Here is a 13,789-nt window from a genome sequence, read left to right on the forward strand (position 1 = left end):
GATATCTGGTAAATTTTCTTTGTTTTTACACATTTTTAAACGTTTCCAAATCTAAAAAGTAAATAAAAATTTCCAAATCTAAGTTTTATAAAGTTGTAAATATATTGTGTCCTGTGGAATTAAGATGAATTGGGTCAGTGTATATTTCTGTCATAGGAAGCTTAACAAAGAGTCTCTGCCCTAAATTAATGAAACAAAGATCAACAGAATTACTAAAAACAACTGTAAAGTCAATTATTTGTTAAAAATTAAGTCATTGTTTACTATGAATTAAATATTGAAGTTTCATGACTACCCTGCACAATATCAAGAGAATACCTTTTCCATTAAAAAAAAAATCTGTCATGTGGAAAGAGGGAAGTCTTATCTAACATATTATTGTATCTACATGTCACATCTATATTATCAATATTTCAAGTTACACTGTCATAAATAAGGCCTTTGGGGATAAAATAAATCATCGTCATAATTCTTCATCATTTAATTTTACTTTTAATAACTGCCATGAGATATTAAATTATGTTCTTTTCATCCTAATCTTTAATACATTGATCCTGACAAGAGTTCATCATGAATTTTAAAAATGTATGTAAAAATTATATTATTTCTGCTGAATAACTACAGGGACAAAGATTGTATCTATTCTTCCTTTAGTTGTTCTAGCAATGTAATCAGTTAACCCAAAGCTGATATCAATCAAAATTTAGAAAACATAGAACCATGATGTTTTTATGTTGATATAAAAAAAAACAAAGTAAACATGTACAACATTGTATTGTGTAAGAACTTGTACATATTATCTACTTTTAAATCAGGATTCATACGTGCAGCTATATATTTTGAGTTGTTTGACATCTATAAGAAAATAGGCAAGAGCCATACAGAAAAGAGATAAGAAGACAATTTGTTTCTGGAAAGGTAACATTTATTTAAATAACATAAGTAGCTGTGCATTTATTATGTGCCAGCTATTTCAGTTAATACAGGGGGTCAACAATTAGTGTTATGCTCTCTTCCAACTAATCATGCAGACAAGTCAATGGGTATGAAGGGGATGTTTATGTGCTAGGGAGGACACACAAAAAAAGGAAAAGAATCTGATAGTGTAGGCTAAATGATCAGAACAGGATTCCTGAGGGTGAAAATGTTTGGCTAAATCTTTATTATATGGGCATTATTATCTAAACATACTGGCAAGCCCAAGTAAGACATAATCAAAATGCTGCATAGTTGGGAAGAACTGGTACACAAACTATGGGGGGTACCATATTAGAGATCGAGGGTGTACCTATTTTTAAAGTTGCTCATTTAAAATCCTAAAGGCTTTTGACTTTGTTCTGTGGAGTCTGTTGGAAGTCAGTAAATGATTCCAAGCAGAGGAATAAGATGAAATACACATTTCAAAAAGAACCATTTGGCAGCAAACAGTACTTGGCTCAGGGCCCCATTCCTCCATCTTCAAAGTGAGTGATGAGTGGCAGGTGTGCCCTTCCTGATGTTGCATCACTCTGGTTGGTTCTCCGCTGTCCTCATCATCTCTTTTTTTATGGCTCTGAAAGACTCATGTGATTATATTGATTCTACCTGTATAATTCAGGGTAATCTGGCCATCTGGAGGTCCTTAATTTAATCACACATGCAAAGTCACTTTCCCATGTTAAATAAGATATTTCAGGTACCTCTTCCTACCCTAGGTGTGTGCAAGCATCTTTTACTTTCCTGTCCTTTGCTTTTATAATAAGCTTGCCCTTTTGAATGTCAAAGAAAGATATTTCAAAAGTGCCAGGGATTAGGATGTGGGCATATCTGAGGCTCCGTAAGTAGTACAACCTACAACGCGATTTGATAATTTCTTTTTTCTTAATAATTAACAGTGGAGTGTATTAACCTGGCGTTCTGTATGGATGAAATGACTATTTTTTAATGGAAAATTAGAAACTGCACAACACATGCACTTTTTTCAGTTTTGATGATGTATAATTGTCAAAATTGCAAGATATTTAAAGTGTCCATGGCGACTGTTTCACATATCTTGAAAACACATGGATTTTAAAAATTAAGATATAACAAAATATGTATTTTTCATAGTGATATAAAAGAGCACAGAAATGTTTCTTTCATTTTTTTCTTATTTTTTTATTGAGATAACATTGGTTTCCAACACAGTATATAATTCAAAGGTACAAGGTCACACCTCTTCAGATACATATTTCTACACCACACCCACCACCATGGTATCGTACTCCTCCAACAGAGCCCTTTGGGTACTTATAAAGCTGAGTAATATTTCATTGCGTATATATACGGCATAATCCTCATCTACTCATCTGTCATTAAGCACTTAGTAATTTTAAATGATTTTTTTTTGAGGTAGTAATCATTAACCAGATAAAAGACAGGTAGATATTTGAAGTCTTCTGGACAAAGGTAAGAAGAATTCAGTCAGGTGCATATGAATGTGTACCTGAGACATAGGTCACTGAGAATATATGCGTGCTTAATATTCAATATTTCTGCATTCTCAGTGTCAAATAGAAGTATATCTTGCAAAGAATTGTCCTCACACAAAGCAAAACAATTCCCAGAATGATTCTGGTTTCTCCTTAATTATTCTCAAATGTTAAGGTCATATAAACTTTTTTTGTGAATACAAATTTATAAATTCGTAATAATGAATGCATTCAGCCAACTTTCCTTAAATTGAAACACTGATGTGTTAGATCCTGGATACCTTGGACACAAGCTGAAATTCACAAATCAATAAGTAGCCTCCAAATTTAATTTATTATTTAGGCTTACAAAATGTGCTTTTTCAAAAAAATTATAGCTTTATTTCTTTTATCTATCTTAGTAATTCTTGTAATTCTGAAATTCTCTCAGTTTTAGAATTCTTAAAGTTAACATGCTCTATCATTTTTTACAATGTTATAAAGCATTGATTTAGTAAGTGAAAGATAATTTTATGTTCTTAGTTACTCTGGCATTGACTTGACAGCTTAAAGTTAAACGATTACAATAAAATATGTAGGTTCTACCTGATTTCTCAAGTGTCAGTGACTAAAGGGGCAAACAAGTATTATATTCAGAGACTTGATCACTTCCTGATGCTTTCAGTGTGTGTTGCAAATTTAGATGAAATCCCTTCAGTGTGTTAGCTGAGTAGATCAATAATTCAATCTTTTGTAAGAAACACTTATTTTCTTCTCATATCATTGAAAATGTCTAATCTGTAGAAAAATGAACACAAATATGTTTCATATTATTTATTGTCATTCTTGCTCTCTTAGTATTGCATTGTGTCTAAAGAGGTAGAACTTTCGTTTGGTTAAAATTATCAGTTTAACTGTATCAGAAGGCCACGTTTGTCTTATAGGGTATGATTTAGTTTTAGGGAGGAGACTGGAGAACTATAGGAATCAGGTGAAATATGTTTTTACACAAAAGGTTTTGGGGAAGATTACAATGGCAATTTTAGGATAGCAGGAAGAGAAAGAAAGGCAAGGCTAGAACTGGTAATGTGAAGTAAATGAGGTGGGTAGCATGCCAAGATCAAGTTCAAGAGAAATGCTTGCAGATCTCAGAGGTTACTCTGGCCTTTTTAGGATTTTAGGTTCATGGTTCACAAATGTGCAGGGCTACTCAAGAATACTATGGAGACCAGTATCAGTAAAGTTCTGTTGCATAATAGTTTATTTCCTACACAACTCAATATTGATTTTTATTGTTGCTTTTACAAACTGATTTTCTCTTACTCAAATCATGTGTGAACTATTTAATTGAAATTAATTTTAAAACTGTCTATTAAAGAGCATTTTGAAATCCGAGATCATTGAGAGAAAAGTTATGCAGTTACTTGCTTCTAGGTCTTCATGAAAATACTTTTAATATCTGATTTGTGTGAAACCGAAGAAAATAATTGCTCATCATATGACATTTATTTGGGCATATATATTTAATACATCATATATATGGATGTAACAGTCTCCCTCTTAATGCTTATTAGATGTTTATTGAAAGGGTATGTGATGAAAAATAAAAATGATTAGTAATAAATATTCTGAATTATTGATAGACAATTTTATTATTTTATATACTAATAAAAATTGCTAATGGCTTTGATGGTAAGGAAACCAAATTCCATATTCATCACTTTTTAATACCTTTTTCAGCCAGTTTCTATTTCTTTTGGAAAATTTAATCGATGCATGTAAGAATAATGAAACTGTCTGATCAAATGTTAAAAACTGAAAATTTCTTTCATTTCATCACAGACATTTTTGAGATGAGTGAGAAAACCTATGTATTATGAAACCCATTTTGCTCCTAAATAACATGATGTTACTCACTATTACCGTACCTAACTTAGAAGTAGTCAAAATTTCCTGCTTTTGCATGAGCAATTAGAGTCTTACTAAAGTTGACAAATCCCTAATGGGTTTTCCGGTTTTCTTTCAAGGAACCCCTGTTTCACCTGGAATCACACAGATCTGAGAGGGGAAGGGGCAGGTGCCCTTTTGATCCCGGCTCCTCTTTTGTCTCCACGTTAATTGGTAATTATCCTCGTCAGAGATGTCCGCTGGTAGCCACATTGATTTTGACACTTTAGTGGGATTCTTTGGGGATTGCTATGTGTATATTGTATATATTGCCTTCTCCTATCTATTTGTTGGTTCTGGGACCAGTAATATAAATTTTAAGACACGTCAACCTGAGCCATTTTGATTCTAAAAAGTGCAGCTGTTACCACGATTGTGTGTCACTTTCTAAAAGCTTCTCATACCTGATGTAAGACATTTTTGTTATGTCACTTATTGCACGAAATTCTGTTTTATGAATATTTTATACAACTTAGCCAGATAAATTAATCCCCTTTTCCAAATGTTATTTCTTTATATTTTAATTACTCTGTGATTTAGGAGAGTCTTTATTCTCTTTTTGGTGTCTTCCTCTGTGTCAGAATCCAACAGAAAGTCTCAGTTAAGAACTTCTCAGTTATCTAAATTCTGCTAACATTGAGTGTAAACTATAGAAATTAACTTCTCAAACTACTACTTAATGTTCATATTGGAGCAATAGGATAAACTGTGTCTGACCTAGGTTTCAATTTGATTCAATTTAATTAGATAAGGTTCTTGACAACCTCACTTAAGAAACAGCAAAATACTTTTTCTCTTTTATACTATTTGGTGTGAAAAGTGGCACACTTATCAAAGTGTTCTAGCACTGTGATGCAGATTTACGGATAAGTTCCCACACTTAGTTAGGAAGAGAGTATCCCTGACATGTAGCATAGGTGCACTTAGCCAACACTCTGCTTTCTCAGTGTTGAGAGATTGTGATATAAGCATGGTACAGATGTGTTAAGTTTCTATTCCAACATTTGCAAGAGTAGGGTTATATGCTATTAATATTAAGCCATCCTATTTGCAAAAAAATAGAAAGTATAAATAAGATGTAGATACATCCTACTCTAAATTCATGGTTAAAACTTAAAATTAGCCACTGAGGATAAATCAAAATATCTTATGCTTGATTTAAAGCTGATACTGATGCTCTTGTGTTTTTTAGATCCTGTTTGTTTCCTAACCTATTCCAGACAGTTGATTGTGAGGGGTCTTGCACCCCACTCCCTAAGAGCCTCCATCCTAGTCATGGTACTCAGGTCCAACTAACTGTGTGTGTTGTATGAAGATCACAATACATATATACCATTAGATATGTAGATTTATCTGTAGAGAAAATCTTTTGGTGTATAATAGGAAAATTTTAACTTGAGCTTCAACATTAAAAGATCTGTAAGATGAGGATTTCAAATAGTGATTCCATTCTTCAGTGACTTAAAAAAATAGATGTAATAGTTCTAAGAAATAAAATTGCAGAGAGAAAATATTACTTGAAGTTCCTGTGCACACTTCTGTGTGCGTCTGAGTGTAGACTAACACTAAGAGCTTTAAGTGTTAGAAATAGTAAACTAGTAGTATGTGAATTAAAATACACACACGTGATAGGCTCCAATAATTAAAAAAAAATGTTTTTAGTGTTTTGTAACTTCAGAGATTGAAGATTTGATTTCATCTGGAAGGAATTTTCTCATCATCTTTCTTTTACCACACAGTGCCTCACACAAAAATTAATATGGACTGGTTGGATTATGCGCTGTGGTTCCTAAGCCAATAACCAAAAACTAAATTTTGAGATATTGTTCATCAGAATATTATAAATAGTATTTAATGTCAAAAATTACACAGCAAACCCAACATCAAGGGTGAAATACTAAGATTAGAAGAGAGCACCACTTGTTTTTAACATTTCATTTAAATGGTTAAATATATCTTTAGCCAACCTGCCACTCACCACTCAACCTCCCTGGAGCTTGTTTATGCATGAAACCAGGAATTTAAAACTGAATTTTTGAAGAGGGGAAATATTACTGGAGGGACATTTCTGAGTGAGTTTCATTGAACTTCCAAATCAAATTACACTGTGCTGAAATGTGAAGTGCTTGCCATCTGGGTGGTGGTTTCGCTTATTCAGAAGAGAAATCAAATAAGAGCCCTCCAAGCCAAACACAAAAGTTATAGGATAATCCCTCCAAAGAGAAGAAATGAAAATACAATTCTTCACATTTGTCCACTAGCTTTCATCCCAAAGTACCTTTGAGAGACCATTTGCTCACTGTGGGTATGTGGCAGCCACTGGGCTGGAAACCTGATAACCTATGTGAGCAAGCAACTCCTTTAACAGAGAGGAAGTAGAAATAATTCACCCAATTGAAAAAGCAGCAGGGACTGAGACTGGAAAAAAGTAGAGCTACCTGAGTTGGAATTTGGCAAGCTCAGGGTAACTTACTCTACCAGGGAAAAATGCATTAATGTGGTATTTTATGACCACATATGTTCTCTGCTGATAGGTTAGAACAAAATACTGGCAGAAAGATGACCATTGTTTCTTCCTTGTTTCCTTGTTAATTATAGCTGACACTTAAAGCTTAATGCCTCTTCACATTAAGATGCTCTTTCATGGTGAAGAGATGCATCTGTCATAATACTCTTAAAACTACCAAGACCTCCAATGGAAAAAAAAAAAAATCCCTGCATTTGCACATCAGAAAATGTCTTATGATTTCTTTACTTTAGATACACTTTTCAGTTACCTTAATTCAGTTAACTTAAGAGAGCATATGGGGAGCCCACCCTGGTGGCGCAGCGGGTTAAAGTACAGCATTAAAGTACAGCACTGAGAATCTAAAGCCGCTTCCACATGAGTTTGATTCCCGCCTGCCCCAGAGGTGACCACATCGCGCGGTAGACCTCTCCTGACCTGCCCGCTGCTCCCCTCAGCAATGTACTTCGTTGATCTGCCTGTTCTGCTCCCCACTCTGTCTCTGGTGAAGCCTCTCACCGCCCCTGAGCCTCTGGCCTGTACCCCAGTTCTGTATGCAAAAATAAATAAATCTTAAAAAAAAGAGAGAGAGCATATGGGGTAAAAGCTTATTAAAAAGCTAAATAATAATTATATACTAGGGTGCAAATCAAATTAATAAACATATTTTGTTAGATTGATTATTTAATTTAGAAATGAATTGTTAATGAATTATAATGATTCTATGTGAAACAGAATTTAAGAGTAAAAACAGGCTCCCTAATGAGCTATGTTCTATACATTCACAAAATAATCAAAATAGAACCATGCATTATTCAGTGCTGCTCTTCAAGTGACATTTTGTATTGACATAATTTGTCTTGCTGGCAGGTAAGTACACATCCCAAGTGCACATTTAGCCACATCCCCACCCTACCATGTGATTACTAACACTGTATGTAAAGCTGTCTTAAGTAACTGTCTGAACAATACAAAACGTTACAACCTGGTTTTTAAAAGTTTCTCAAAACAAGAAATTATTTAGTAGAATAAATGACTGCACTCCTAGCCTCTACCTCTCAAATCACTCAAAGATTTTTAGTACTTAATTTGCACCAGATTAACAGGAGTGAATGGCCAAATCTACATTTAGGAAATAGTTTATTTTATTATATGTTATTTTGATCAGGAAAGAACTATTGTACCTTTGTTTTCATCTTTTAAGCTTTATGTAATATTGCAATATTCTCCTGATGTTACTTCAGTAACCAGGATTCCCCTTAACCTTTGCCCTCTTAAATCTGTTGCCATTTTTTAACATTTCACTCTGCCCCAAACTTGTATTACCAGTTCCAAGTGTAATTTAACACCTGCCATTCTATAAGAGCCTACACTATGCTCTAGAAACACATCACACGTTTCTATTGTTTGGGCATAAAACTGCTCTGCTCTGTCATATTTTCACATTTGCTTTGAAAGAGTTGGCTGTTATATTGCAACAAATAAGATTATATTACAGTCACTAAAATTTCTTTACGTTTTTGTCCAATGTTACTTCTCTTTAAGCAAATAAAACTACAATAACTTATAGCCCTAGAAATTATCTTTATGTACTATCAGTCATAATAATGAGAACTTTGTGAATATATCTCCTCATTATGGATTATGTGAATTAAGAGTCGAATACACATAGAGACAATTTTAAGTGATTTTTTCAAGCAATTAATAGCATAACTTTTTTTATATATAAATAAAAATGTTTCCTTTCAATTAACTGTACTTATATTCAGGGTAGATTATGAATGGATCATTCTGGCACAAATTAGAATTTAATAAATATTAGAAAATAAATGGAAATATCTACCAGAAGGTATTATTACAACCTCTATCAATTTAACAAGAGAATGTACTGGCCTATCTCTTGAGTGCATCCCAGTTTAGATGTAAACTTTGTCCCTTACCACATTCCTGTCTCTAATCTGTCATTTCTTTGCTAAAATTACTGTTCTCGCATATTTGGCGAAATGCCAGTTACCCACATGCTTACTGTTGCTTCTGGCTATACTTGCTCGTCTCTTGGGAGCTATTTGAATTGGTTGCTTATAATTTCCTCAAAGCAAAAAATTAAAAAAAAAAAAATCTTACCCTCCAATTCACCACTGTTATACTCTCCTTTGGCAATCCAGTTTGACCATGCTGGTTACAGTGTCCCTGGCTTACCACCTAGAAAACTCAGGGTATTGCCCCTGATGCCAGAAAATACAGAGGAAAAGATTTAAAATAATGTTTTTGTGTTTCTTTCATCACTTAGAAACCTCCTTCTTAATGTTGATAGTTAATGCTAGCTCTATGCCAAAGTAAAAACAAACAAAAACCCAAACAGAATGGGGACGATGTTATCTAGACTATGGTGGTGATCATTTCACAATATGTGCAAGTGTCAAATCATGTTATGTTCCTGAAACTAATGTGAAGTGATGTGTCAGTACCTCAAGGAAGGAAACATCCAAACAACTACATAACTACTAAAAGGATACATTCTTCCTTGTTTCTTCCAGCATCCTAAGTCTGAACTGAGAGATTAGAATACATGAGTCATTCTTATGTCCTCATCCTCTCAAGTGTATTTTATTTCTATTTCCATTTGTGCCTGTCATAATCATTCTACCAAATAGCTCATCAAATTAGAATAATTTTCTAACAAAATTATACATTTCTGTTGGAAAATGATAGTTTAATCAATATATAACCATGTGCTTTCCATGAAGAAAATATATCTCACATTTTTTAGATTTGTAGACATTTGCAGTATAAAGTAGAGAAATGCTTGGGTGAAACTTAAAAATATGAAGAGCAAAGAAAGCTAATAAGAATTTTTGCTTGACTTAACAGTTGAAATCTGTATTTCCAAAGTAGTAGATAAAGGCTCAAATAAATTAATACAAAGTTCAAAACTCTTAAAAACATTCCATAAAATATTAAGGCTATGCAGTATGTTAAATGAAACTGCAGTTAGAGTTTGTATTCTAAAAATGTACAGAGAAGATAAATTATGCATTTAAGCTTACATTATTTACAGTGGATTTTCCTTTTTTATATTGCCATAATCCAATGATTCCCTCACTTCTTTCATGTAAGCATATATGGATTTTAGATGTATTCACTTATTTATTACACCATTCATTGATTCAGCAAATGTCTATTGAGCATTTTGTGTATTTCAGACAAAAGAACATATCAGATACTTAAAAACCTACCCTGCAGTGAGGCTGAAAGCCAGGTGCGCAAGGAGTCAATGAATGTAGGCGGATGAATAATAAAATACAAACAGGCATGAGGACTATGGCGATGCTAGGACTACTAAACTAATAAAAGTTTCATGAAATATTTCTAAAAGTTTCATGGAGAAATTAAATAACCAAAAAATGGAAATAACCAACAATTCTAGGCAAATAGCAGCAGAGAGGACATAATCATTTGACAGACTCCAGAAATCACATGTAGCGCTTTCTGATTTTCCAGACAACTGAGACCAAGAGCAATAATCTAGTTTTGCCCTCGTCAAACAACAGCTTAAAGCTGAGAGCGTAGTTTCCCAGCTTCCCAAAGCAGAGCCATTTCAACTATTCTCTGACCTGTATATGGAGAATATAATATTGATTATGTTAATAAGTTACATTTACTTTCAAAGTACCATGCAGATATGCTTTTTACTTTTATACTATAACCATACCTCATCAAGTAACATTAATATAACATCAATTGCCATCAGCACCAGTACTCTTAAGAGTGAAAATAATAAAAATCAGGTTGGTCATTTTATATTTAAAATATAAAGATAGTTAAGATACCAGCTAAATTTATGGGTAAGATAAAATAAGTTTATGAAATACCATATTGCCATAAACATAGAAAACTAAAAACTCAGTTCTATGCTTATCATTGAAATTCTAAAACTATTTTACTATGTATGTGAAAGTTTTTTCAATCCATGAAAACACGATTTATCCAGCTATTTTTTTTGCACTCTAAAATAACCAAGATTTTCATTCACAAATTTTGTCCAACTATATTAAATAATTTTAATTTAACATTAAATGTTTAGTCAGAAGTGAACTATTTACTGTAAATAGTGTCAATTATTATTGATGTTTAGTATTTTTACTCACTTTATGGTTTACATTTATTTGTGCCTTCAGTTTTATGCTAATGCATTAATTTTCATTAATGTGTTATCTTTTTTTCCTAAGGAAAGCATTATGCTAAACATCATTTTTATCTGCTGCTGTGTAATTATTTTGTTCTTCAAAATAAAAATAAGATTGAAAGGAGAATCTTTCCTTCCTGAGGAAACTATGTTTCCAACAGAAATACATTTGGTTCAGTTTAGGTACCTTACGGTTCTTAGCACCTGGTTAGCACCTTTGAAGTTTAAGTCATATAGTTCATATTGTGTTGCTTGAATTGTTCACAAATGATTTTCTTTTATCTGGTTACCAAAAGGGAAATTGAATAAAAACGGTAATATATCATCTTTTCCTTTGTGTTGATAACCTGCCCTGGATATGGCATTATTAGGTATCATAGGGTTGCCATCTAGTGGCTCCTGAGAGTACTTGTTTGCAAAGTTTATAGCACTGCTTAAAACAAGTAAACTTGCAATAATATTCCATACAGGATGAGTGCAGAAAAATTTATGTGAACTACTATAAATATTATTTTCTAGTAATAACAATGATGATGATATTTTAGATATCAAGGTCTTAGAAATATTTTAGATTTTTAAAATGTCCTAAAATTTGAAATATTTATCATGTAAGCAAGAAAACTATCATGACTTTTAATAAATGTATTCTTTGTGCCCATGATAGTTTAATAATTCAGTTCAGTTCATATTAGAAAAAAAACATTTAGAATAACTTTTCAAAGCGGTCTTTACTTTTTTGATGGCAAATAATCAACTTATGATTAAAAGCAAAACCACTTCAGAAAGATCCTTGCTCTGGTATTCAGAAAGTCATTTAACTCTTTGATGGGTCAGCACCTTCATTTCTGCCCAACAGTTGATGATCTCCAAGGCCATTTATTGAATTCAACTAAATTCTTTCATCTGTATTCAAGTTGTGCAGATTGAATCACATGTATGGCTCAAGTCCCTAACTACTGCATGCAATTTATCTCAAAGTGCTCATTCTTCACAGATAAAGGTGAAACTCCTGGTGAAGAAAACATTCACCAAATTTTATATAAGTCATGTTGCTTTTTCCTTTCTGTTCCCCAAAAACTTGATTAACTGACCTTGTTTCAGTAAGAGTCGATACAACTTTCCTCTAACAAATTATAATTCCAGATAAAAAGAAAATTTAAATCTCATTCTATTTCTAATTCTGAAGTAAAGAAAAATTCATTTTAACTTTTTAAAAAGTAAGTCACTTAATCTAGCTGAAAGTGAGCTTCATTAAAAAGGGTCGTGGTTATAGGATGGTGCAGGTGAACTCTCCCACAAAAAAAAAGACACAAATCTGACAAAGCAACTAAAATCAACTATTTTAACTCAAATCTAACCAAAAATCAGAGAGTAAAGTGAAAATCATATTTCTCAAAGGAACTGGTAAACTTCAGAAAAAGATATTTAAGTTTTTCTTCTAAGTTAAAAAAAAGGGGGTGGTGTCCTGGTTACAAGTTAGTTGATTGCTTTCTCATTTTTAAAAAACCTCATTAAAATTTTGAAGTATTTTGTAAATACATTATGTCAGTGACTCACAATTTCTTTTCCTTATGTTGATCAATTTATTTAAGGCTTTATGTAACTTTAATCATTCTGATTCTAAAATTGGTTATACAATTAGCCTGGGAATTGAATTGGGAATACAAATTTAGTTTGAAATCTTGTAAACTATAAAGCATTTAAAGTGTACACATATAAATAACACTTCAAATTGAACAGAAAAGCATTAATATTGTGAGCTTAGGGTAGTCATCATCTATCTTGAAATCTTACAAAAGTTATATGACACTCATTAAGGAAATAATTGTACTACCCTAAACTGAGGTTGCTGTTGCCAGTGCTGATGCTTGTCATTTGCTTTTTGGTCAGAAATTTTTACCTGGAATGTAAAAAAATGAAAAATAATGTAAAAAATGTACTTATAAAATAAAAAAGAAAGAAATGTTTGCCTGGGACAGGATGGGGCGACGTGCTAGACCAGCCCAGGCTCTCCTGCGATGTCACGCTGAGGAAAGAGAACACCAGCTCCCTGTGCTGTGTGGAAGGGTGGCCTTTTTTAGAATTCTGGTTATTATGTTTCTAATATTTTTCCCTTCTCATAAGCTATATTAATGTCTGGTTTCAAAGACACAATGTCATTTCTTGAGCCCGAACCTCACTGGTTTATTTTTTGGTGAGATGTTAAGCCTGCCACCTTCAGCACACATTGCTGCTAACTGGGTTCTTTTTGCTGACTGCAGATTAAATTATGACTCTGTATCGTTCCTATCTAACTAAACCACAAACTTACAAATTAAATGACATCTAATTAGATTATATCCAACTTTGTCAGATTTTGTGGTTCTCACACTAAATTCCTGTTAATGGAAGCAATTTCTCCTTACCAGAGGGATTTGAGGTAACCAACTCACATTTAATGCCTATAATAATACCTTGCTAGTGTGGGTTAACCGTTTAGTAAAATAAAATCAAGCCAGGTTTTTTTTGTCAGGCACTCACATAGGTTTTACTATCTGCCGCATTCTTTTAACAATCCTTTGAGTGCTCTTTCTGTTTATTAGTAAGGAAACTAAAGCAAAGAGAGGTTCAGTTAACTTGCCCTAGTTCACAGAGCCTGTAAGTGGTAGTCACAATTGAGATCCTGGCATTCCGAGCGAACCATCCATGCCCTTAAAAGTAATACTATTTTTATAAGATCTT

The 13,789-nt window shown here is 32.9% G+C and overlaps 1 protein-coding gene across 1 annotated transcript in view; it reads left to right on the forward strand.

The window, feature by feature from the left end:
- SEMA3E (sema domain, immunoglobulin domain (Ig), short basic domain, secreted, (semaphorin) 3E) overlaps nt 1–13,789 on the forward strand; it is a 222,076-nt gene that overhangs the window by 165,441 nt on the left and 42,846 nt on the right. Inside the window, exon 5 of the mRNA XM_004676887.2 lies at nt 4,457–4,550. Within this exon, the coding sequence (XP_004676944.1) occupies nt 4,457–4,550 (94 nt within the window). The remainder of the gene's footprint in view (nt 1–4,456; nt 4,551–13,789) is intronic.

The sequence above is a fragment of the Condylura cristata genome, unplaced genomic scaffold (genome assembly GCF_000260355.1).
Source record: "Condylura cristata isolate star-nosed mole 26May11 unplaced genomic scaffold, ConCri1.0 scaffold00005, whole genome shotgun sequence".
NCBI classification, from domain to species: domain Eukaryota; kingdom Metazoa; phylum Chordata; class Mammalia; order Eulipotyphla; family Talpidae; genus Condylura; species Condylura cristata.